The 27104-nt window shown below is 46.7% G+C and overlaps 1 protein-coding gene across 2 annotated transcripts in view; it reads right to left on the bottom strand.

The window, feature by feature from the left end:
- Window positions 1-8582: 8582 nt before the first annotated feature.
- PFDN1 (prefoldin subunit 1) overlaps window positions 8583-27104 on the bottom strand; it is a 56142-nt gene continuing 37620 nt past the window's right edge. For both annotated transcript variants that reach the window (XM_073221798.1, XM_073221799.1), the window contains one exon: window positions 8583-8983. In XM_073221798.1, the coding sequence (XP_073077899.1) occupies window positions 8943-8983 (41 nt within the window). In that variant the 3' untranslated portion in view covers window positions 8583-8942. The remainder of the gene's footprint in view (window positions 8984-27104) is intronic.

Genomic DNA, 27104 nt, shown 5'->3' on the forward strand with positions numbered 1-27104 from the left:
TCCCTCCATTGTATGTTTCATTTCAGATACTATATTTTTCTAAGTTTCTCTCTCTCTTTTGAATTCCTCTCTGATGTCTTGAATATTTTTCTGTAGCTCTGTGAGCATGTTTATGATTTTTATTTTGATATCTCTTTCAGGAAGATTGGTGAGTTCAGTTTCACTTGGCCATCTTTCATGTGTGTGGGGTTTTGGTTTGAACCAAGTTCCTTTGACATTTCATATTGGTAGGTGGTGCCCTCTAGTGCCCAGAAGCTCTACTCTCTGGAGCTGCTCTGCACTTGTAGCAATGGTGGGGGTCACAGGCAAGCAGTGCTATTGCCTGCCAGGAGGAAAGAGCTGTTTCCTGCTTCCCAGCTGCAGTGCCTGCCTCCACTGCCAGGGCCAGTGGACCAAGCATGCAGGGAGGAGTCTCTATGTTATGCCCCTTTAGATGCTGTAGGTGGGGCCACTCTCTGGCTGGCCTGGTGCAATGGCAGGGGCAGCAGGTTTGAGAGCCAGTGCCAGCTGGGAGGAAGGAGTGGCAGGCTGCCTATTGCAGTGCAGGGCTTTGGAGCTGTGTTGCCAGCCAGGGGGCTGGAGCGCCTGAAGCTCCTCAAGTACTCAATCTGCTGGGCTGAGTGTACCAGCACAATTTTGTCCACCTGTCCTTTCTCCTGAGCAGCAAGCTCTGTGCAATCCTTGCCCCTTTAGCGGCCCTCTTGCTGTTGGGAAGTCTCTCAGAGTGCCTGCCTTTCTTTTATCCCAGAGTGGCCGGCCAGTTGTGGGTGCCTGTTATCTACAAGCAGCTGGAATCTCAGACTCTCCGCCTGTCTTAGTTTTCCAACCCCACTTATCTCCAGAGTACCATGCAATGTAGGTTGTGGTCCCAGAGAAGATCTCCAGGGCTGGGTGTTCAGCAATCCTAGGCCTCCACCCACTCCATTTCTCTTCCCCCCACTGGTAAGCTGGGGTTGGGGGAGGGCTTGGGTCCTGCCAGATCATGGCTTTGCTACTTTACTCTTTTTTGTGAGGTCTGCTGTTTTCCCCAGATGTAGGCAGTCTGTCGCAGCATTCTTTCATGTTGTTCTTTCAGGATTAGTTGTATTTACTAATTTTCATAATATATGTAGTTTTGGGAGGAGGTTTGTATCTCACCACTCATGCCATCTTTAAGCCAATCCACCCACATTCTTGTTTTCAAAACATAGGCTTGTAGGCTCTACTTTTTCCCCCATTTTGCAGGTGAGAAGACTGGGGCTCCAGGAACTGACTTGTGAGGGCCACACAGCCTGTCATTGCAGCATTAGATTAGAGCTTGGGCGGTGTGCCTCTACAGCCCCTGTACATAACCACTTAGAAAATGAAGTGACCCAAGGGGTAGGGTGGCCCAGGAAGGTGTGAAGCAGAGCTCTTGAGGGGGAGAATCCAGCCCCCAGGAGATGCCATGCCCTGGGCCTGCCTGGGGACTGCTGGGCCAGGTCATTTTGAGGTAATGGGCTGTGACTCTTGGGTACACACTGTGAAGCAGGGCAAGGACTAGATCTTACCCTCCAACACAGACCTCGTATTTCAAGGGAAAACGGGGCAGAAAGAGAGGCCATTTATCCCTCCATACATAGCTATATTTCAGGTCACTTGCCGCCAGACTGGTCTGAAGTGAGCCTAATCTTGACATGCAGAGAGCGCTGGGGCCAGGAGGCCAGGAAGGTTGGGTGACAGGCCAAGACCTGCCTTTAATTCACTGTGACCTAAATCAAGTCACTTACCTTTTTTGAGCTTAGCATCCTCTTAGCAAAAATGACTGGCCAGCATGATTCCTCAAAGCAGTTCCGTCTGCAGGCATAGCACCTAAGATGTTCTCAACTGTCCCAGTGTCTACAATCAATCCTATCATAGTGCCTCCAAGAGGTCCTTCCCTGGGGCCACAGGAGGTGGTGGCACTGTCCTAGTCAGACTGACACAAGTTTTATGAAAAAAAACTTCAGTCTTAAGCCAAGCCTGCCGTTATAGGACTGAGACTAATGTGCCTAGTGGACTAATGGACAGGCCTAATGTGCAAGCTGGCCTTGTGACAGAGGAGGATCTCTCCTCTGGACACTGTGGGTGAGATGGGCTGGGGTTCCCTAGCCCATCATCAGCCTCTAAGGCTTGGTCTTGGCTGAAATAGCTGCTTGGTTTTGCCTTGCAGCTGGCCTCCCTTACATGGTGGTGGCAGCTGCACTTCTAGAGATCTTAGAACGGAACCCACACATAGGTCAGTAAGCTCTTACCCTTCCCAGGCCAACCCTCATCAGTGCTTGACCCTCAGTGTCTGCAGAGTGAGTGACGGCAGGCGGAATGGTCAGCGGGTGGCAGGCAGCACATACATGAGTGGGCAGGAGAACTGGTTGGCCAGCTCCCAGACTGTTCTATCCTAGGGGGCATATCTTGGAACCCTGAAGCAGAGAGAGGGACAGAGACCTGGGAGATGTGCATCACGTGACTCACAGCTTCACGGAAGAGACAGGCCAGAGCTGAAGCCGCAGGAGGCGGTGGCATGAGGAGCAGCAGGGTAGGCGGAGGCCCAGGGAAGACCCCGGCAGCAGGCAAGGGCAGCTGCTGTTGCAGAGCCTGGCCACAGCTGGGCCAGTGCTGCCAGCCCCACATCCCACCTCCCTGTGGAGGAGAAAGTGGAAGATACTCCTGCCTCTCCTGCTCTTACCCTCCACACCCTTGATCGCCTCTTCTGTTCTCGGCCACCCTCCACCCTGTCACTCTCCCCACTCAGCATATTACCTGTGCTCCTGGGCTTGAGAGCAGGTGGCATAGTGGCACTGCCCTTAGGACATCTTTTCTTAACAGCTCAGCCCCCTTGTGCTGAATAATAAATGATCCCACCACACATGCGTATACAAGGAAAGATGGAAGTGAAAACCTCAGCAAGCTGTGCACTCTCCTCTGTGCCCCGCGTGGAAGAAACAGGATCCATCCTGTGGCCATGTTGGTATTTCAGTTACTCCTAAAATGCTTAAAGACTTTCCCCTCCCTTCCTGCCTCTCGGTCTGAGTAGTCAGAGCAGCTGTCCAGCATCCGATACCTCCTGGCAGGCAGGCCTGGCCAATCGTCTGTTGGTCTAGCTGCTAAAGGTGGGGGATGGTGGCTGCACACACACTACAGGCCTCCTGCTCTGGGCAAAGCTGGCATCTCCTCTGGGCACTGCTTGGCAGGTGCTGCGGCTGTGGTGGTCTTAGCGATGGAGGAGCAGCCCTGGGTGTCCATCACTGGTCTGGGCCATGAAAGACCAAGGTGCAGCTTCCTGGCTACTGGAGCATGAAGGCCCCAAATGCCAGAACCCTCTAGGAGGCCCCAGTCTTTTCATTTCCTTCTCCTTACCAGCTTTCCTGAGACAGGACTGTGTACAGATGCACACAAATACGAAGGGCTTAATAAGGCTCTATCACAATGTCAAAGTACCTGAAAAATGTTTGAGCTGAGCAAGTAAGGGTTTCAGATTCCAGGATGGACTGAGGAATTGGAGCCTTTAGCTGAAAAGACCTCTGCTCACATTTCTTGCTGGGCATCTCTGCCTATGGCCTGGAGCCCCACTTGCCCACTGTGTGTCCAGATACCTGGTTTCTGAGTAGCCCATGTGAATGGCACCCTTGGGACTGCTGGCTGGTGTCTGGAGGCCTTGACTGCAGTGGACTAGTGCGTAGGCAGTTAGCACAGGGGGCTGCGTGCCTCCAAGTATCTTCCATTTGGCCTCTCTGCGTCTAGCCCAGAGGCAAGAAGGTGGGTGGGAGCCTCTACCAGAAGCTGCTCTGCACCCAAGACCTAAGACTTACCTGGGCCTTTCTGACCTAGCCTGGGGCTCTGGGTTACACGTGTGTGCACACACCCCTCCAGGCACATGCCCCCAACCCCCTTCACCACCACCACCACCACCACACACTCCTCTCCTTCGCCCTTGCATCCAGTGGCAAAGCTCTGAGTGCCTACCTCTCTGCTGACTGCCCCCTGCCCACCTGGGCTGAGAACACTGATGGTGTCCAAGGGCTGCCCCGGGGCAAAAGAGACAAGCTGGCGAGGAGCCCCCTGGACCTGATCTTCAGCTCAGCTAGTTTTCTGAGAGTAGAGGCCCTTTAGTCCGTTCCTGTTTGGACGGGATGGTTAATGCAGGCTCCTGGGGCAGCAGCACATGGGAGGTTAGCCACTTGGCTGATGTACATGTAAGCCAATCCATAGGTCCTCTCTGCATCCATCAGAATTGAAGCCCAGGCCGGCTACAGGGGGCACTCGGTCTCCATGGAGGAGCTCAGTCTGAGCAGCCCTGCAGGCATCAGGACCCCTCTCCCATCTGGGCACTGACTGCGGCACCATCTGGAAGGCCAATGGTTGCTCCTCTCCCCACCTACTGCTCTTTTGACCCCTTCCTGTTTTTTCCCTTTTCAAGACTTTTATTTTGAAATAATTTTAGGCTTACAGAAAACTTGCACAGATAGATTTTGTATACTGTTCACCCAGCTTCCCCTAATGTTTAACATCTTACATAACCATGGTTCTGCCCCCTTGATGCCCTGCTTGCCAGCACAGGCAAGTTCCAGGAAGGCCCCTATGGCCTGGGTGTGGAACCTCTGAACTGGAATCATCTATGTCCCAGCTCCTGCTGGGTGACCGGCAACCAGGACTGCCAGTCCCCTGAAGCTTCAAGTATCAGGGAGGGCATCACAGCCCAGGACTCGGGTGGCACGGGCTGCATACTGGCTGGCCAGCCAGGCAGCTATAGGAGCTCCCAGGCAGATTCACCCATTGGGTGGTAGAGTAGGTGAGGAGCAGTGAGGCCTCAGGTGGGGTGGCATCTCTCCTGGGGCAGCCCAGGCTGAGTGCAGTGCCTCAGAGCCACAGGTAGCAGGGCGTCTAGGAAAACAGTTACAAAGTTGGCCATCACAGGGCCCCAAAATGGGTGCAGCCGGGAACTGAGGCCCTCCTCGGCACTTTCTCCTGGGTCACTCACCCCAGCTTTGGGTGATAGAAAACACAAGTCCCACCTACCTTCAGACCTGCCCACCCTCACCTCTCGGGCCTGGATCAAGCAAGCTATTTCTGTCTCAGGCAGGGGCAGGGGGCCCTTCTGCCCAGGGGCAGCAGGGCCAGTCCTCTGGCAGGAAAACAATAGGAAGGGTTCTTCAAGGGGGTTCACAGCCAGTTGTGTCCTTGGTTTCCTTGTCCGAAGCTGCCCATGCACGATCAGGGGAGGCTGGGGACTTGTGCTGGCCCTCGGGGCAAATGGCAGAGATACTCTGCCTGGAGTTCTCCTGCTGTGCTGACCCCAGGGTCTGGGCTGCCTAGGCCTTCCGTCGGTGGTGTGGGCTCTGGCTGGTTAAAAGAGGTCTGTCCCAGAGGCCATTCGCTCCTGTACTCCTCATGGTCCCTTTTTCTTTCCAGTTGGGCCTGGACAAGACTGGCTTGCCAGAGGCCTCGGTTTAGATCCTGCCCCCGCCTCTGGCTGGTCACGTGTGCTTGAACAAGAGGCGTAACCTCTCTCAGCCTTGAGTTCCTTACCTGCATAACAGGAATGAGGGTAATATCTCAAAGTTATTGTTAGGATGATAAGCAGGTAATGAGCCTCACCAGTCCTCAGAATAAACAGGTTGTCTCCTCTTTGGCCGACTTCCCTGGTGGTGGACCGTGTCTCCCAGGCCCAAACAACTTCGCCTCTTTTGCTCAGTGAGGCCAAATGAAAGCAGGCTGAGATTAAACCTGTGCCACGAGAGGAGGAAAGGGCTGTGTCTGCGGAGGGGGCCGGTATGGTGGGAGAACTGGGAAAAGCTCATCACTAACCCAGCATTTCCTCACCGCTCTACCAGGCTCCAGAGAGAGAAGTTGCCAAGAGAGGAGATATAAAAATAGGCACCCAAAAATGGAACTGAAAGAAGACTGCCCCAGGACTGGTTCAATTTTTAGGACTCATGTATTCATGAACTTTCAAAAAGTTCAAAAATCCTCACTGCTTACAACTGAGTTTGATGATGGTTGTTGAGATTTTTCTTCAAAGTGGCCACAGATCCTCTGAAGCCAAAGCTGACCAGCAGCCATTTTTAAGTGTGTGCTTACGGGAAGAGAGGCTGATGCCGGCAGCAAGTCAGCTGGCGAGAGGGTGGCTGGGGTCCTTCCTGCCCTGTGCATTGTCTAGCCCTCAAGTCTCTTACAGAGCGCTGGGCCCTGACAGGGCTCAGGTTCCCGGCTCCGTTCTGAGGAAAAGCAGGAGTGCCAGGCTCCAGGCAGCCTTCCCGCTTGACCAGGTTTTCATCCTGCCTCCTGTTGCTTTGGGTGAAAGTTCAGAGGTTGGGCACATTCTTTTTGTGCTGCTGTGTATGAAAAACCAAGATTCTCGATTATTCTTTTAGGACCTAACTCCTTTTCAGAAGCTTTTAGTTACTCTCTGGCTGTTGGGAGACGGCTTAGCTGTATCTGAAGAAACTCCCTCCAGTTTCCCCACGGAGTACGGGGCACAGAACCGCCTGGTTTCTAAACCAAGTAAGGTCAGCCAGCTCTGGCCAGGCAGCTGGACCCTTCTTACTTTTCTCTGGCTGCCGTGGTGGGAGGCTACTGTGTCGGTTCCCTAGGGCCTGCCCTTGCGGGGATCAGCGTCCTCAAGAGGAGGAAGGCAAGTAGTGCGCAGCCGAGCCACACGCCTTCCACTCGTCATCTGCAGTGACGTGAGCAGGAAGGCTGCACCAGATCGGCCCCGTGGCTTTCAGCTGCCTCCCCCTCCCTCAGTGTGGAAGGCGCTGGCTCTGTAGAGCTGGGGGCTGTGACAGCGCATCCTCACCCTCTCTCCTCTTCCACCCTCTGCAGTGTATGTGGTGGAAGACCAAAGAAGGGATGACGTGGGCCCCTCCACCTGCCTCACAGCCTGCTGGACAGCTCTGTGTTGCTGCTGTCTCTGGGACATGCTCACCTGACTGGCCCAGCCTTCCTGTCCTGCCAGTCCTGCCGCCTGCTGCCTCTGACAAGACAGGTGGGCCTGCCCCATCTCTTCTGATTGCTGAAATAAATGACTAGCTCTGCGCAGACACAGTGGGATTCTAGATTAGCAGGGGCCGCTGCTGTTTAATTCAGTGACTTGATCTTTTAATGTTCAAAATCCATTTCATATTGGCCCTTCACAAATGTGCTAAATGACTTTTATTTTTTTGGCCAAAGGCTTAGTTATGAAATATATATTTATAATTTTTAAATTATACATTCAAGGTAATGGCATGGTATGACATACCACTGAATGATTTCTCTGCTAACACCCTGTAAGTTTCAATAAATGTGTCTAAACCTCAACTGTCTGAATTATTCCAGATAGAATCTAAGCCCTGGGTATCAGCTAGTGGCCACTATTCGGTACAGGATGAGGGGTATATTTACCTTTTCATTCTGGCTGCTACAAGAGCAGTGTGAGTGTATTAGGAAGGCAGGTTCCAGGGCCAGGTATCCTTCAGCGACGTCTTGGGGCCCTCACCAGGCGAGCCACCTCTCCCTAGTCCCACTCAGAGACGGGCTTGCCCCAGAGCTGTACCCACATTTCCCCAAAGCCTAGGAAAGGGCCTGGGACCCAGATCCACGGCTTTCTTGGCCTGCTGGCCCTTCATGACACCTCCCTTCCCGTGACACACCCACACAGCTGAGAAGAGCCAGCCCAGCACAAACTAGTCAGCCAGGCCACCCATCTCAGGTCCGGCCACAGGGTGGCGCTGGGCCGCCACAGCAAGTCCCACTTCCTTTCTCGGCTGGCCGCCCACCGTACCTCTGAAGCTGTGATGGTCCCTGAAAGACATATACCAGCCCCCTGTCTTCCAAAGACCAGAGCCATGATTTTGTAACATCACCTGTTTCTGTGGAGTAAATGGTCCCATAGCTGATTTCAAGCTACCGACGTGATATATTGAATGTGAAATTGGGAAGAAAAGCACAGGAGCGCACCGTTGTGTAGTATTTCTGCCACCCAGATACAACAGGCTGTTAACCTCAAAAACATAGATCACAGCCAGATTAGTAACTGGGAAGGGATAAGTTTTGAATATTTATTTTCCTCTTTTTTAATGTAGTTTCATTGTAAATTTTTAATATTGGCTGTGTTTAACTGGCTTGCAACAGAATTCCTGAGAACTGAATCGCTGGCTGCCCCAAGCCAGCCGCAGCACACCACTCCTCCTGCGCCTCGGGGAGGCCTGGCATCGCCTCGGCATCACAGGGCCGCCGCCCCCACCCCACCACGTCTTAACACCCGCCAAAGGGAGACCGCCCTGGGGTGCTGCTGACTCATTAGTGAACTTTGGGAGGAAGGGGGAAAGGAATCTCATTCAGATTGCCACCGAGGCACCTCGATCCTGTTCACCTAGGATTCAGCTAGGACCTGGTCTCCTCTCCTCATCTGCATACCACATGGAGGCTCAGAAGTTTGAGGGGATTACTTAAAGGAACAGAAAGGGAAAAAAGAAGAGGGCAAGGTTCCGCTGCTGCAGGAGCAGGGCCACCGGCCCTGGAGAGGGAAGGGAGGTGCTGCAGAGACGGCCTCCGCCACAGAAACCTGTTCTAACCCCCCAGCTCAAGAGAAGCGGACTCAGCAGTGCGGGACGGAGGCCTTTTATTGGTCTGCCCAGCGTGACTAGTAGGCGGCTCAGCAGAGCTCCCCTGTGCATCCTGGCTCCCCTCCTCCCTCTCCTGGGTGTTCACGCCTGACCCCCAGGGGAGAGGAGTGACCTGGGCAGGGGTGGCCCGCAGAGCCAGGATAAAAAATACAGGGGCTTAGGGTGATGTAGAAAACAGTGTTACCAGACCGTCCAGAAAAAATGCCCATCAGAGCAGAGGTGGCTTCCCCGCACAGGCCCCTCTGCCCTTGCCGGGAGTAGGAGTGTCAAGGGGAGAAGCTTCCCGTGGAGGCCTCCTACTGTGCCCTTCGTGCCATAAGCATCTCTCGGATGTTGTCCTCAGCTTCTTTCACGCTCCGCTCCAGGTAGGACTTTTTCTGCTGCAATATGAAAAAGAAACAAGGGTTTCGGGGAATGGGCAGGCTGTCCAATGCAGCTTTCCTGCCCAGTGGTTATGGTTTCCCCTCTGACCAGTGATGACTTCCAGGAGCAGTGTCTGCTGGGAGCCAGGCACACACACCTGCCCAGGGTGCTCGCCCACCACACAGGGGAGGCCGGCTGGTGCAGGAAGCAGAAGTGCTCTGTGGAAGGCAGCCACACTCTTCCCCCAGAAGGAAGTCAACTCTAAAAACAGGCGTCTCAGTACATGAGGTTACACCAGACAGACAAAGGCCAGGAAATTCCAGGACAAAGCCCCAGCCCCATACAGACTGTCTCTCAAGGTTTTCCATGGCCCGGGCCAGGCGCCTGTGGCCGCCACTGCTGCACAATGGACAGTGTGGCCTCTGCTCTGTCCAGTGAGACGGGAGGCTGTGTGAGTGCTGAGAAGCTGTGTCACTCGTCCTACCGAGGCAGATGAGTCAAGATGAAGTCTGCTTTTCTAATGAGAGGCTGCCTGCCAGGAATCCAGGGGAGTGACACACCGAGTAAAACAGACCTTTTGGAAGCTTACCTCCTACCCCATCTGGGCCCTAAATTAAAAATCTCGACTTAGACAACGAACTTGAACTACTTTCAGGAGTCCCATCTGGACCAGGATTACACAGAATTAGTCAAAGGAAATGATGTCTGTGTATGATCTGCCCTGCGGTCACCCCAGAAGTATGGTGGCTCGCCACGGTTCCAGCCGGAGGACAGAGCTGTGGATTTGCACTTGAAATAAAGACCCCCTTTCGGAGGAGTGCTCAAAATAAGACCCCCGAGGGGGCAGTGACGGAGCCACGCTGAAGCCAGTGATGCGGAGGCCTGACCCCACAGCCCTGCCCTCCCCTCACCCTGGGCCCGAACAGGTGAGCAGCCAGGCCTGGCAGGCCTCACTGGGGAAGTGGGCCCCAACCACTGAAAGAGGAAAACTGAAATGAGTGTGCCTCCACTGCTCAAGGCCTTCCTTCACCATTACACCTCTGGTGCCCCTCTACATGTTCCCACTTCTGACTTCCCCACTTTCTGTCCAGATACTTGTTAAATGATACATTTAGAGACTTTTTCCTATAGGTCCCAAACTGTGGCATCCACAAGTCCTTCTCAGTTCTGGTGTGAATTTATGATTGTTTGTCTTCTCCAGACTTCAGAATTTCCAAAGGCTAGAGAAAGCTGTCTCTCTTTATTCCTCTCCCACCTGTCCAATTTGCACACAATTCCTTACAAAACAACAGGCGCTCCATAAAAACTCAGAGTGACCATGATAATTTGATGGCCACAAATGTATACTGTTTGCTAAGGAATTTTGTTTAACTACATTACTAAGCCTGATACAGTCCTATCATTGTGATATCAGAGTGGGAACTCAAACTTCCTTTGATAAACAACCCTAAGACTTTACTAGCGGTGAGTTAAAAAGAGGGAAACACTAATAACTCTTGACACACTACTGAAGAATGCACATGCACTGGGTGTTGCACAGAAGGGGAACAGCAACTAGACAGCAAGTGCCATGTACCATCTGGGCACCTTCCCAGCTCCGTGGGAACCTAAGGAAGTCAGCCAGCACTCAGGAACCCAGGTCTGCTGCCCCAGCTGGCATCCCTGATGTTCCATAAGAGGGTTTCTATCTACTGCCCAGGTCTCTGGACAAGTGAATTCTGGTTGCAACTCTTTAAAATTCTTCATTCTAACTTCCACTTTCAGTTTCATGAGTTTTACCACTGCATATCCTAAAATCTTACAAGTTTCAAGAAATGGTGCAAAATGAACTTGTCTATCTTTACTATTTGTTTAAATAAACTTAGTGGACATTAAAAAAATTTTTATTTCATCCCAATACATGGGCATTGCTAGCACAGACGGACCCAGTTTTCATTCAGTGGCTGCCATCCCATCCTCAAAGCCATGTCTAAGCCCAGAAGAACCTTACAATCAAACCCAGACCAAAGCATCTGTTGTGGGTTGAATTGTATCTCTCAAAAAGATATACTGAAGTCCTAAACCCTGCCTCCTGTGAATGTGACCTTATTTGGAAATAGGGTCTTTGCAGAGGTAACCAAGGGGAGATCATATTACGTTGGGGGGTCCTATGAGAAGGCCACGTGATGACAAAGGGACACACAGACACACCGAGTATGCCGTGTGTCAACTGACGGAGGCAGAGTGGACGGGTGCATCCATAAGCCCAGGAAGGCATCAGAAGCTGGGAAGGAGGAAGGAAGGATTCTCCCCACTGGACCCTTCAGAGGGGACATGGCCCTGCAACACCTTGATTTTGGGCATCTAGCCTCCAGAACTGTGAGAGAATGCATTTGTGTTGTTTTAAATCACCCAGTTTGTGGTAATTTGTTACTATGCAGTCCCAGAAAACCAACAGCATATGAAGGATGCCCCTAGAAAGAGAGTCTACCCCAAGGTTCTTCTTGGACCCAGAGCTTCTGACCACACTGAGCCCCAGGGGCCTTGATAAGGATTCTTAAAAGTCAGTACGCTGGGACTTGTATTTCTCCCTCCAAAAATTGTAGAATTAAAATGAGACTATCAGAGAGGATACAGAAAATTCAGGAACCGGTGATTAAGTCAAGCTACTTCTTCCTTGGCTCTCCGGTTTCCTAAAACTACTAGTCAAATGAGAGATTCTGTGGACCCCAGGGTTCCCCATTTCTGTAAAAGACAACTCCATTCTTGTGACTGCTCAAGATGAAAAATGTTGGCATTGTCCTTGAATCTTCTTTCCATCTAACATCCAATCAATCAACCGTCTCAAAATACATCCAGAATCTGACCTTAATGAACAGCCTCCTAAGGGTCTCCTTTCTTCTGCCCTTTGAGCCCTGCCAGTTTCTTCACATAGTGGCCGGAGTCACCTTTTCACACTTAAAACCCTCCAATGGTTCCCACCTCAGGGTAAGACAAAGGCTTTTCAAAAGCCAGTCTTGCTCTTGGCCGACTCTGAAGTCCCCTTGCGTGACTCGCTGCCCCTCGTCCAAGCCCAGCCACCCCAGCCTCTGAGCTGCTCCCCCGCCCCCCAGCCGCTTCTGCTCGGCCTCTGCCCTTCCCGGCTCTCTGGGGGGACTCCCTCCCCCAGGTGTCTGCAGGACCTGCTCCCTTGTTGCTCTTCTCAAATGCTACTGGGAAAAGGCCTTCCTGATGACACCGCAGAGCCCCACTCCCTAGGCTCCCCCTGACTTTCCTCCACAGCACCGCCAGAAGCAGTGTCCACCGTCTTCTTTACAAGAAGAAGAGGCCCAAGAGGGCAGGGCTTTGTCGTTTGCTGATACAGTTCCAGTGGCCAGAGAAAAGCCGGTACATAATAGGAACGCAATACCTATTGAACAAAAGTGCATCTATTGTGGAAAATGATGTCTTACTGATTCACCTATACACGCACTGCTCTGCGGGTCTCCCTGTCAACTCGAATGAGTGGGAGACACCCAGCAGAGGAAGCCAGGGCAGAAATGACCGTCTCCTTCGGAGTGGTTTTCAGCTTCGGGCACTGCCCTCTCACTCTGCCTCTGCATAGATACATGGGTTTAAAACTCAAACCTCCCTGAGGCCAGTGAGGACATCAAAGCTTTGCTCACACAAACACAACAGGCCCTAAGGGTCAAGCCCTTCCACATTATCAGGTCAACTGTAAAACTATATACCATCCGACTTTCCCCACGTCCTGGAATTGGAAATCCCGGAGAAACCGCTCCGTCCGTCCGATGTCAGCGGCAAGGCCACTGAGCCACCAGGGAACCACACCTGCCGTGTGAACTCCAGGGGGCGCTAAACCCACACCTTCCCCCAGGAACCCGGGAAGGCATTTGCCGGCCTCAGTGCAGCACCTTCTGTCTTGCTGGGCCATCACCCTCAGAACACTTTCCCCAGGAAATTCTCTAGTGGCATCCAACCACAGAGCCCTGGGTGCAGCGACATTCTTGCAGGGCCTTGTCCTGCCATGAAAGTCTGAGACTTCCTGCGGGGCTCAGCGTAGCCAAGGAAATGACAGTCAGTTATTGCTCATCAGCCTGAGCTGCTGCTTTCTGGGAGTCAGACTGAGGGACTGTGTTTTATTCTCACCCTCTCATGAAGGAAAGAGGCTCACGTCCCTAGAACTTCTCTGACATAACACAATCTCTCAGACTCCTGAGGCAATTCATCTGTGACACTACCTCTTGAGATTTTTTTCTGTTCTTAGGAATTTTTTCTCCCTTCTTCTCTAAATTACTGTTTTTCCTGTTTGCCATTTCTTGGGGGTATGGGCAGAAATATGTATGTCTCACCCTCCATTTCCCCATTTGTAAAATGAAGATTTGGACAATACCAGTGTCCCCTCTCCTCCATTTTTCTTGAGTCACAGAACCTTTCTTCAAATGAACTCTTGTCTTATTAAAGACAAACCAAATAAGAAAGGTAAAATGGAGCTTGGGGAAGGGGGAAGACAGCCTGCTTCCAACCTAGGCTGCAGGGCAGCAGACAGAGCAGTCTTGGTTCCCTTCTGCCCATGATATTCAGTGAGATCTGTGCTCAAAGACCTGCTGTTTTGAGTCCCATGTTTTGGACCCTGACTTTGACCTGCCCTGGCCACATTTCCTCAGACCACACCAACTTCAAGCTCCACTGCGAATCAGAAACCAGAGACAAAACCAGAGACCTTCTGTCTGTCTCTCCCATAACTTCCAAATTAAAAACTCAAGAGCTTCACTCATTCTCATGCTCACTCAGTTTGTAGAACTGTAAAATGGCCAGAGGATGCCAGCTGCCCACAAGGGGAAGTTCAGCAAGAGGACAGGAACTCACTAAAGGCTGAGGAAGCATGTCTTGGCAGACAGGGAGTAAAATGTGAAGAAGGCAGGGAAACAAGACGAGGAAGAGAAGGAAAGCAAGGCAGTGAGGCCACAATCAGAGAAGCCAGGAGGGGAAATGCAGCCGGCATGGCCAGAGGGGGAGCGCGCGGAGCCTGAACGGGTGGGGGGCACTCAGGCAGGAGAGGCGCGCCAGCCCGGGCTGGCAGGCAAGGCCAAGGGACAACTGGCCCCGAGAACTCACGTCCACTTGTGAATTCATCAGGCTACATTCACTTCACTCTTAAGGACACAACTAGGCTAATCTAAGAGGGTGTTACTGTCTCTACATTTTTAAGAAACTGCTTTCAAACACTTTTTCAGAGCGCCTCCTAGAAGATGGAGGCAAAAGATTTGGTTCAGCTGAGGACTGGCCTTGTTCTTCTTCTCCCAGATGTTCCCTGACGCTCAGAGACTGAGGCTGCCATCATGGGGGACAGACTCCCAGCTCCCATCTGAGATCACATGCTCAACCTGCCCAGGACAGACCTCTACACTCCTCAAACACTTGAGAGCAATTCAACTCTGGAAATAAGAGCAATTCTAATTTCCTCCGAACAACAGTGCTTAGCTCCCTAGAGACCCTAGGGTTTCGGTGATCTCTACCTACTGTTGCCCTAACACGTCAGCTTCATTGGAGCCCCAGGGAAAGCCCAGGCCCTCAGACAATCCAGGAAGGACCGTAGAAAGCTCACAGGTAAGCACACAGCCAGGAGGGGCAACTGTTCAACATACATGGCCTTGATCAGACTTTATCCAAAGAATAACTGCATTTGTGGGCACCAGCCTTAAAGGGGTGAGAGAAGCCAGTGAAGCATGGCAAGTGACAAGAGGCTGGGGTAGGTGGGCACATTTGGCTCAGAGAAAATTAAGGGGAGAAGGAACCTACCACCACCTTAAATTGCTAAAGCAATGGCTCTTCAAGTGTGGTCCCTAGAAATCTGCAGCATCAGCAGCATCTGAGAACTTGTTAGAAATGCATGTTCTCAGGCCCCGACCCAGACCCACTGATTTGGAAATGGCAGAGGCGGAGCCCAGCCCCCCAGGGGATCCTGAAGCATACTAAAGTTTGAGAACCACTGTTCAAATGTGGAAGTCAGCAAACTTTCTCTTCCAGACAGAAAATACCTTAGGCTTTCTGGAGTTACCTCTGTCACAACTATTCAACTCTGCCATCTTATTACAAAGGCAGCTGTAGGCAGTGCACAGACGGGTGCAGTGTAAATGAACGGGGATCCTGTGTTCTAAAACACAAAAAGGCAGCAAGCCAGATATGGCCAGCAGGCTATAGTTTGCCAACCTGTTTTCAAAAAAGGGGGTCTTGAAAAGTAGAATGGAGTCCAGTAGGTAGAGATTTCAGAGTTTTTTAACTTTCAATGAAAGCTATCTAATAAAAGCATAAGTTTCCATCCATCCATCCTTCCATTCATTTAGTACCAAACCATTTCTCCTCTTTTTTCCTCCCAAAACCTTAAATTCTGTGGTATCCTCCTCTTTACCACCCCCCTTCCCTGCTCGTTGCTGCAATCTAACAATATCTGGGTACTGTCCCTCATTCACCAGTGGCCCAGCGGCGTCCTCCACCACTGCCGTACCACTCGAGGTGACTAACAAGGACACAGATGACCCATGCCATACCATGACCTCCCCCTCACCATTTCTATCTACTCTACCCCATCTCACCACCGTGCCCATGTCATACTCTAGAGATCTTGTCAATACTGGTAACCACACCACCCCTGAAATGTCTATTTCACTGCCACCACTTCATCTTTTTCCAGGTCCCTTCTACCTGATAACTCACTCCAGCACTTCTTCGCCCTCACCACTCAACACGGTTTTCATTATCCGTTGTGATCTCATGGTCTTCCCCGTCCTACCCAGCTTAGCTCCCACAGTCCATCACTTAGACTTATTCCCCTTGCCAACACCCTGTTCTCCTTTGCCTTTCTCTCCCTCTGTTGCACTTGTCTGGCAAAATGCCAACCCAAGTTAGACCCAAATCTGCCTACTCTTTGCTGTGCCTGAACCACTGAGAGTCACCTGAGAAAACCCTCAACTGCACCGAATCATTCACTTCCCATGCAGGACCATGAATCTGAACGGGCACTCAGCACTGTCCAGTTCAGTTGTCTGCTGAGCAAAACAACTATTTCACACTTAATCTCCTCAAATCTCCTGTGCTCTCTCACACCCACCTCACTGAGAAAATACAAGCAATCCGATGAGAAATCCCTCTTGTTCCCACCACCAAATCTCCTACCTGACCTACACCTGTCCATAGGCCCTCTTCTTTCCCTGCGGTTAAAACGGAGAGAGCGCCCTGCTCCTGTCAGAACACAACCCTTCCACTTGGCGTTGATTCCATCCCCCCTCTCCTCAAACATTTCACTCCCACAATTATCTTTTTTCTTTCTTTTTAATCTTCTATTTCTCTTCCTCTGCAAGATCCTCCTTGGTGGGTAAGTCACTTTACAATCCTTTACGGACTCCACATTTCCCTGTAGATACTGCCCCCTTTCTCCCCACCTTCCTAACAGAACTCCTTAAACCAACCGGTTTTAGCAGCTGCCTCACTCGCTACTTCCCATTTGCTCCCCAGACCTCTCCAGTCATGCTTCCATTTACTCTACTGAACTGACTGTGGTCCAGGTCACCAAGGGGCTCTGCTGCCCAAAGCAGTGGTTACTTCTCCACTGTCTTCTGACTCTACCCATTCTTACCCATCAACAGCACTCAACGCAACTGTTAAAATGCCTTCTTCTCTTAGCTTTCACGACCCTACACTCCTGCTTTCCTCCTACGTCACTAGCTGCCTCTTCTAAGTTTTCTTTTGCTAACTTCTTCTCTTCTGCTTAACTTCAAAATGCTGGCATTTTCTAGGAAGCCGTCGTGGAATCCCTCTTCTCCTCTTTCTCTCAGTGTAGTCTCATCTAGTGTCTCACGAAACTCTCATCTAGCCTCACAGCTTTAAACACTATTATTATTCCCAGATTTCTATGTCCAACCCGGACCTCCCGTTTATTCCTGATTCACACATCCAGTTGCTTACAAACCTTTTGGATATCAAACCCAAACTTAACATGCCTAAAACAAACACCGCTGACCTACTGTCAGCTCGCCACCCGCCCAGCCCAGTCTCCTCCACCTCAGTGAACAGTACTCATCCAAACGCCCGACTTAAAACCACGGGAACACACACACAAATACAGAAGCCTCCCCTGATTACTTCCTTCTCCCTAAACTCCCTATCCCCAAACCAGTCAAACTGCAAACTGCAAATTACTTTCAAATATATCCCTAAACCATACTCTCCTTTCTACCCAGCTTGACTGCTACCATCCCATCAAAGCCTCCACCATCCTAGCCTGGATGTCTGTCATGCGTATTTTAACACATAAATCAAATTACTTTCTGCTCAAAACCCTCTATGTCTTCCCATGACAATTAGAATAAAATCCAAACTCCTTTACTGGGCAATAAGGCCACGCATGATCTGGTTCCTATCAACTACTCAGACCTTGTTACCACTCTTTCCCCCTTTCACTTGCTTACACTCCACCAAACTTATCTCAACCTTTAGACATCTGTGCCACCTGTGCCCTCCACCTGAATTTCTTACTCTTCGTATTTTAAGTGGCTGGCTGCTGCTTCTCATTCATATCTTGGCTGAAACTGCACTTTCTCAGCGAGGCCTTCCTTTACTACTAAAGGAGGTCCCCAGTACCTCTCTAAAGTATCACCTTTACTACGATATTTTCTTCTTTCTTTGTTATCTTACCTGAATGTAGGCTTCATAAGAATAGTGATCTTCAAAGATAAAGACAGACTTTTAAAACAAGCTAAAGAGAGAAAAGAGATCACATATAAAGGAAAACCCATCAGGCTATCATCAGATTTCTCAACAGAAACCTTACAGGCCAGAAGGGAGTGGCATGATGTATTTAAATCACTGAAAAGAAGGGCCTCGAACCAAGATTACTCTAACAGGCAAGGTTATCATTTAAATTTGAAGGAGAGATTAAACAATTTTCAGATAAGCAAAAGCTGAGAGAATTTACCTCCCACAAACCAGCTCTACAGTGTATTTTGGAGGGACTGCTAATAGATGGAAGTATTCCTAGGGCTAAATAGCTGTCACCAGGAAAAATAAAACCACAGCAAAGTAGAACAATTAATTACTAAGCCGATGCAAAATCAAATCAACGTTAATTAAGGGATAGACAAAGAGTACAGAATATGATACCTAATATATAAAGAATGGAGGAAGAAAAAGGAGGGAAAAAATAAGAACCTTTAGGTTGTGTTTGTAATAGCATACTACGTTGAGTTAAATTAGACTGTTAAGTAGTAAGGGAACTACCCTTGAACCCTTTGGTAACCAAAGGGAAAGGGACTTGGGGGTGGGGGTGGGAAGGGAGGGAGGGAGAGGGGAAATAAGGGGCATTCCAATTAGCACACATAATGTTGGGGGGGCACAGGGAAGGCAGGCTAGCATGGAGAAGACAAGTAGTGACTGTATAGCATCTTACTATGATGATGGACAGTGACTGTAATGGGGTATGTGGTGGGGACTTGTTAATGGGGGGAATCTAGTAACCACAGTGTTGTTCATGTAATTGTATAGTAATAATACCAAAAGAAAAATTTTAAAATTTACAGATAAGTGGATATATATTAATATGAGGTTTCAATGAGGCGATAACAATTAGAAAGTGGTTGTTACAGAGTAACATGTTGAAATAACATGCTATATTAAAAAAAGAATAGTGATCTTGTCAGACTTGATTAATACTTCATCCCTAGCACTAAGAATTAACACATAAGTCATTTAACCAACATTTATTGAGCACCTAATACATATTAGGCCCCCAAAGCACTGTGATTAGAGCAGTGAACAAGTCACACTTACAACCTTACAACAGAGATTACACTGAAGCAGGGCACATGGACATTTATTTAACTACCACTGTAATAGGGATCTAAGAGTAAAGCATGATGTCTAATGGAGGAAACACCTGGTGTAACCAAGGGAATAACAAGCACTTCTACATGAATAGCTAGCAATCTTTTTTTTATTAAGGTCTCATTGATACACACTCTTATGAAGGTTTCACATGAAAAACATTGTGGTTACTACATTCACCCATATTATTAAGTCTCTCCATATCCCACTGAAGTCACTCTCCATCAGTGTAGTAGAGCTACAGAGTCACTACTTGTCTCCTCTGTGCTATACTGCCTTCCCCATGACCCCCCTACATTATGTGTGTGAATCATAATGCCTTTTAATCCCTTCTCACTCCTTCCCCACCCATCATCCCCAACCCATTCCCTTTGGTAACTACTAGTCTCTTCTTGGAGTCTGTGATCTGCTGCTGTTTTGTTCCTTCAGTTTTGCTTTGTGGTTACACTCCACAAATGAGTGAAATCATTTGGTACTTGTCTTTCTCCACCTGGCTTATTTCACTGAGCATAATACCCTCTAGCTCCATCCATGTTGTTGTAAATGGTAAGATTTGTTTTCTTCTTATGACTGAATAGTATTCCATTGTGTATATGTACTATCACTTCTTTATCCATTCATCTACTGATGGACACTTAGGTTGCTTCCATTTCTTGGCTATTGTAAATAGTGCTGCAATAAACATAGGGGTGCGTAAGTCTTTTTGAATCTGAGATCTTGTTTTCTTTGGGTAAATTCCTACGAGTGGAATTTCTGGGTCAAATGGTATTTCTATTTTTAGTTTTTTGAGAAACCTGCATATTGCTTTCCACAATGGTTGAACTAATTTATATTCCCATCAACAGTGTAGGAGGGTTCCCCTTTCTCTGCATCCTCCCCAACATTTGTTGTTGTCTGTCTTTTTGATGTTGGCCATCCTAACTGGTGTGAGGTGATATCTCCTTGTGGTTTATTTTGCATTTCCCTGATAATTAGCAATGTGGAGCATCTTTTCATGTGCCCGTTGGCCATGTGAATTTCTTCTTTGGAGAATTGTCTGTTCATATCCTCTGCCCATTATTTAATCGGGTTATTTGCTTTTTGGATGTTGAGGCATGTGAGTTCTTTATATTATTTTGGATGTTAACCCCTTGTCAGATACGTCGTTTACAAATACATTGTCTGGTAGTGCAGGATGCCTTTTTGTTCTACTGATGGTGTCCTTTGCTGTACAGAAGGTTTTTAGCACGATGTAGTCCCATTTGTTCATTTGTGCTTTTGTTTCCCTTGCCTGAGGAGATGTGTTTCAGGAAAAAGTTGCTTATGTTTATATTCAAGAGGTTTTTACCTATGTTTTCTTCTAAGAGTTTTATGGTTTCATGTCTTACATTCAAGTCTTGGATCCATTTCAAGTTTACTTTTGTTTATGGAGTTAGACAATAATCCAGTTTAATTCTCTTGCATGTAGCTGTCCAGTTTTGCCAACACCAGTTGTTGAAGAGGCTGTCATTTCCCCACTGTATATCCATGGCTCCTTTATTGTATATTAATTGAACATATATGCTTGGGTTTATATCTGAGCTCTCTATTCTGTTTCATTCATCTATAGGTCTGTTCTTGTGCCAGCACCAAATTGTCTTCATTACTGTGGCTTTGTAGGAGAGCTTCAAGTTGGGGAGCATAATCCCCAATGCTTTAGTCTTCCTTCTCAAGATTGCTTTGGCTATTTCGGGTCTTTTGTGGTTCCATATGAATTTTAGAACTATTTGCTCTAGTTCATTGAAGAATGCCATTGGTATTTTGATAGGAATTACACTGAATCTGTAGATTGCTTTAGGCAGAATGGCCATTTTGATAATACTAATTCTTCCTATCCATGAGCATCGGATGTATTGTTATCTTCTTTAATTTCTCTCATGAGTGTCTTGTTGTTTTCAGGGTATAGATCTTTCACCTCCTTGGTTAGATTTATTCCTAGGTAATTTGGTTCTTTTTGATGCAACTGTGAATGGAATTGCTTTCCTCATTTCTTCTTCTGGTAGTTCACCATTAGTATATAGGAGTGCAACAGATTTATGTGCACTGATTTTGTATCCTGCAACTTTGCTGAATTTAGTTATTAGATCTAGTAGTTCTGGGATGGATTCTCAAGGGTTTTTTATGTATAATATCATGTGATCTGCAAACAGTGACAGTTGAACTTCTTCCTTACCAATCTGGATGCCTTTTATTTGTGTTGTCTGATTGCCATGGCCAGAACCTCCAGAACTATGTTGAATAAAAGTGGGGAAGAGTGGGCATCCTTGTCTTGTTCCCAATCTTAAAGGAAAAGCTTTCAGCTTCTCGCTGTTAAGTATGATGTTGGCTGTGGGTTTGTCATATATGGCCTTTATTATGTTGAGGTACTTGCCCTCCATAGCCATTTTGTTGAGAGTGTTTATCATGAGTGGATGTTGAATTTGTCAAATGCTTTTTCAGCATCTATGGAGATGATCATGTGGTTTTTGTCATTCTTTTTTTTTGATGTGGTGGATGATGTTGATGGATTTTCTAATACTGTACCATCCTTGCATCCTGGAATCAATCCTAATTGGTCATGATGGATGATCTTTTTGATGTATTTTTGAATTCAGTTCCCTAATATTTTGTTGAGGATGTTTGCATCTATGTTCATCAGGGATATTGGTCTATAATTTTCTTTTTTTGTGGTGTGTTTGCCTGGTTTTGTTATTAGAGTGATGCTGGCCTCATAGAATGAGTTTGGAAGTATTCCCTCCTCTTCTACTTTTTGGAAAACTGTTAAGGAGGATGGTTATTAGGTCTTCACTAAATGTCTAATTCAGCAGTGAAGCCATCTGGTCCAGGGATTTTGTTCTTAGGTAGTTTTTAGATTACCAATTCAATTTCATTGCTGGTAATTGGTATGCTCAGACTTTATTTTTCTTTCTGGGTCAGTCTTGGAAGGTTGTATTTTTTTAGGAATTTCTCCATTTCTTCTAGGCTGTCCAATTTACTGGCATTTAATTTTCCATAGTATTCTCTAATAGTTCTTTGTATTTCTGTGGTTTCCATAGTGATTTTTCCTTTCTCATTTCTGATTGTTTATGTTTTTTATGTTATGTCATTTATGTATTGTTCTCTTTTTTTCTTGATATAAGCTGGTTCTTCAAGAAAATTAACAAAATAGATAAACCCCTGGGCAGACATGTTTTCTCGAAGAACCAGCTTCTGCTTTCATTGATTCTTTCTATTGTTTTATTCTTCTCGATTTTATTTATTTTTGCTCTAGTCTTTATTATGTTCCTCCTTCTACTGACTTTGGGCCTCCTTTGTTCTTCTTTTTCTAGTTTCATTAATTGTGAGTTTAGACTGTTCATATGGGATTGTTATTCTTTCCTGAGGTAGGCCTATATTGCAATATACTTCCCTCTTAGCATGGCCTTCGCTGCATCCCGCAGATTTTGTGGTGTTGAATTACTGTTGTCATTTATCTCCATATATTGCTTGATCTCTGTTTTTGTTTGGTCATTGATCCATTGGTTATTTAGGAGCATGTTGTTAAGCCTCCATGTGTTTGTGGGCTTTATTGTTTTCTTTGTGTAATTTATTTCTAGTTTCATACCTCTGTGGTCTGAGAAGCTGGTGGTACAATTTCAATCTTTCTGAATTTACTGAGGGTCTTTTTGTGGCCTAGTATATGATATATTCTTGAAAATGTTCCATGTGCACTTGAGAAGAATGTGTATCCTGCTGCTTTTGGGTGGAGTGTTCTGTAGCTGTCTGTTAGGTCCATCTCTTCTAATGTGTTGTTCAGTGCCTCTGTGTCCTTACTTATTTTCTGTCTGGTTGATCTGTCCTTGGGAGTGAGTGGTGTGTTGAAGTCTCCTAAAATGAATGCATTGCAGTCTATTTCCCCTTTTAATTCTGTTAGTATTGGTTTCATATATGTCAGTGCTCCTGTGTTGGGTGCATATATATTAATAATGGTTATATCCTCTTGTTGGACTGACCTCTTTATCATTATGTAATATCCTTTTTTGTCTCTTGTTACTTTCTTTGTTTTCAATTCTACTTTGTCTGATACAAGTTCTGCAACTTCTGCTTTTTTCTCCCTATTATTTGCATGAAATATCTTTTTCCATCCCTTCACTTTTAGTCTGTCTATGTCTTTGGGTTTGAAGTGAATCTCTTGTAGGCAGCTTACAGATGGGTCTGGTTTTTTATCCATTCAGTGACTCTATGTGTTTTGATTGATGCATTCAGAACATTTACATTTAGAGTGATTATCAATAGGTACATGCTTATTGCCATTGCAGGCTTTTGGTTTGTGGTTACCAAAGGTTCAAGGGTAACTTCTTTACTATCTTAACTCACTTAGTAGGCTATTATAAACACAATCTAAAGGTTCTTTATTTTTTCCCCTCCTTTTCCTTCCTCCTCCATTCTTTATATATTAGGTATCATATTCTGTATTCTTTGTCTAGCCCTTCACTGACTTTGGGGATAGATGATTTAATTTTGCATTTGCTTAGTAATTAATTGGTCTACTTTCTTTACTGTAGTTGTATTACCTCTGGTGACAGCTATTTAGCCTTAGGAATACTTCCATCTATAGCAATCCCTCCAAAATACAATGTAGAGATTGTTTGTAGGAGGTAAATTCTCTCAGCTTTTGCCTATCTGGAAATTGTTTAATCCCTGCTTCAAATTTAAATGATAATCTTCCCGGATAGAGTATTCTTGGTTGCAGGCTCTTCTGTTTCATTACATTAAATATATCATGCCCCTCCCTTCTGGCCTGTAAGGTTTCTGATGACAGCCTGATGGGTTTTCCTTTGTATGTGATCTTTTTTCCTTCTGTGGCTGCTTTTAATACTGTCCTTATCCTTGATCTTTGCCATTTTAATTATTATATGTCTTTGTGTATAACAAGCACTTTTGAACTAGCTCTGAGTAGGAGTAGGAATTAACTAAGTGGAGAGGTGAGGGTTGGGGAGAGAGTGATTTCAGGCAGGTGGAGCAGCATGGAGCATGGCATGTTTGGGAACTGAATGACAACCACTGGGGCTGAAGTAGAAAGAAAGAGAGAACACAGAAGCAAGAGGCTGGATGGGTGTCAGATCATGCAGGGTCTTAGCTGTATTAAAGATTTGGTATTTATCTTGATGATAATTGGCAGAAAGCCAATGGGTTTAAACTTCAAAATCAAATTTCCATTGAAAATAAAATACCACTCAGGCTGTAACATAGAGAATGAGTTAGAGTAGAGCTTCCCACAGAATGCCCAGTGAGTCATGAACAGGTAACAGATGTGCCCAAGATATTGTTCCCTTCAGTCCCTAGAGTGGCTGGGTAGGTTCAGGGCCACCAAAGTCCTCCTGGGAAGCTGCCTCCAACCTTGAGCACCTTTGTCTATTTACCCCAGTGAATCATTCAAATACTATTTCCTGGGTGCTGCAATGTAAAAAAGGCTGGGCAGCATGGATTAGAGAACATAACTGGGAATGCTGAGAAACCCACTTGGAGGCCACTGCAATAGGCTTCGAAAGAGATGACAGTATCTTAGCAGAGGCAGTAGAGATAGATAAAAACAGGTTTAAGAAATATTCAGGAGAAATATCAACAAGAGGACAAGTCCTTCATTAGATATCTGAAGTTGGGTGGGGTCAAGAATAACCCCTAGAGTACTGGGTTTGGAAGGGAAGATACGAGTGTAGTTTTAGGCATGTCAAGTTTATCCTGTGATATCCATGTGAGATGTGAGAAGAGAACTAGATTGGGTCTGAAGTGCACAGAAGAGGTCTGGGCAAAAGAGAAAATCTTGCATACAGGTTGTACTTGAAGCCATGAGAAAGAACACAGAATAAGAGGTGGTATAGGCTTGTAGAAAGTCAACATTTAGTAAGATTGGAGTAAAAGAGATTAGGAAAAGGATACACAGAGACCACTACGGATATCACAACCCTGGGGTCTTTGATTCCTTTCTAAAACAAACTAAAACTTACAGCCCCCATAGAAACACTCTCCTTAGTTCCATCACATGTGAAAATTAAATGCACACAATACCTAATAGAGAGATCTCATGAAAATAAATTTTATAAAAGCAAGCAGTCTCCCAATATACATTATTGTTCTTCTGCTTCTCCAGGACCAGGAAGCCAGGTATTCATCAACAAGGACTATTAAAATGCCACAAGTTTTCCAAATGAGCACATAAAATGAGAAGTCTTACTATTTCAATCTGTCTTTAGTTTGCCCCAGTCTTAGCAGAGCACGAGGATCAAATCAACAGTGCTCACGTCGAGTCTGGCCTGTAGGCATGGTGAAGGGGTAGGTGAATCAGGGTGTGCCTTCTGTGAGAGGAAGTAAGGTCAACACCTTGCATTCTTGGAAGTCAAGGTGTAACTGACTCAACCATGGGGACAAGACTAGCATGCAGTTATGTCTGACATGCAGAGACAGTCTGATCCTATCTGCTCCAAGTAGGCCAAGAATTTCTATTATTGTACAACTCAAAAACAAAAAGGTAAACAATCCAATTAAAAAATGAGCAAGGACTTGAACATATATTTCTCTAAAGAAGGAATATGTATTAATGGCCAATAAGCACATGAAAAGATGTCCAAACTCAGTCAATAGGGAAATGCAAATTAAAACCACAATGAGATACTACTCTACAGCCACTAGGATGGCTGTAATCAAAGACAGAAATTAAGTGTTGGCAAAGATGTGGAGAAATTAGAACTCTCATTCATTACTGGTGGGGATGTAAAATGATGCAGCTACTGTGGACATCAGCTTGGCAGTTTGTTAAGGAAGTAAAAAGTTAGAATTATCATATGACCCAGCAATTCCACTCCTAGGCTATTCCACCCAAGAGAAATAAAAGCAGGTGTTCAAAAACCTGTGCATGTTCACAGCAGCGTTATTCATAGTAGCCGAAAAGTAGAAACAACCAAATGTCTGTCAGCTGATGGGCAGGTGAACAAAATGTGTAATATCCATACAATGGAATATTGTTCAGCCACAAAGAAGAATGAAGTAGTGCTACATGCTAAGCCACAGATGAACCTTGAAAACATTAAGCTAAGTGAAAGAAGCCAGACAAAAAAAGCAACCTACTGTGTGACCCATTTATATATTAATATCCAGAACAAGCAAATCTATAGAAACAGAAAATATTAAAGGCTGCCAGGTGCTAGAGGAAAGGGAAATGGGCGGTAAACTGTTTAATGGGTAAGGGGTTTCTTTTGGGGGTGATGAAAACATTCTAGAATCAGACAGTGGTGATGGCTGCACAACAACGTAATTTTATGTTGTGTGTACTTTATCTTAATTAAAAATAAAAATGAATTCTTAGTCTTCTCAAAATACCACACCACAAGGAGAAAAGACAGGACACGAAAGCCCTGTGTTTAAAATCAGGCAAGGCAAGTTTCCTAATTAATTATTTTCACAGCAAATCTGTCTTTACTCCACCCAGACTTAGTGTAACACACACACACACAAACACACACACACACACACACACACAACCCAGGGTAAAATACACTGACATATTAATTTCTGAAAATTAATGTTATCAGCAAGCACTTAACATTTGATGAGTTATTAAGGTACTCTGGGAGGGCCAATGGACAAACAAGGGTAAGGAAACTTCTATGTGATCACATTCCTACTTTCCAACAGAGTAACGTATTTGTACAACTAAAAAAATAGAGATATGGCAATCAGAAACCCATAAAAGGACCTGGAGACAGTGAAAACAAGCAAGCGCTCGAAGCCGCGGCGAGCACAGATGCATGACTCATCGGCGCCTCCTCTGCTGATCTGGACAGGTCAGCAGAGGGCAGAACTGGGGAACCACAAATACACTCCAATCTCAAAGGGCTATTTATAAACCTTTCAAAAAACCTCAGCTTCTTTTCATTAAGAAAGAAAAGGAAGATGCACAATTATACCTGTCAGTACCACCAAGAAACTGCTGTTCTCTAAGCTAAACCTCTTGGTCAGACAAGCATCCCAGGGTCTTAGCTCAAATGGCTCTGAGTGTTCTGAGGGGCAGAGAGATCAGGTCACACCACCTGTGACAATTCTCCATCCAGGGTGATGGAGTTCATACTGTGATGAAATCACTCTATACAGACCAGACGTCACAACTGCCACTTGTCCCAACTCCACACCCAATCAAGTTACCATGGAACTGGCACAAACAGAATAGAGTTTAAGATGCTATTAGCTCTGAGCTAAGTAGCTGACATAACACCAATTAAATTTATAATGACACTGGAGTAATAAAAG

Source organism: Manis javanica, chromosome 14 (assembly GCF_040802235.1).
Source record: "Manis javanica isolate MJ-LG chromosome 14, MJ_LKY, whole genome shotgun sequence".
Classification (NCBI taxonomy): domain Eukaryota; kingdom Metazoa; phylum Chordata; class Mammalia; order Pholidota; family Manidae; genus Manis; species Manis javanica.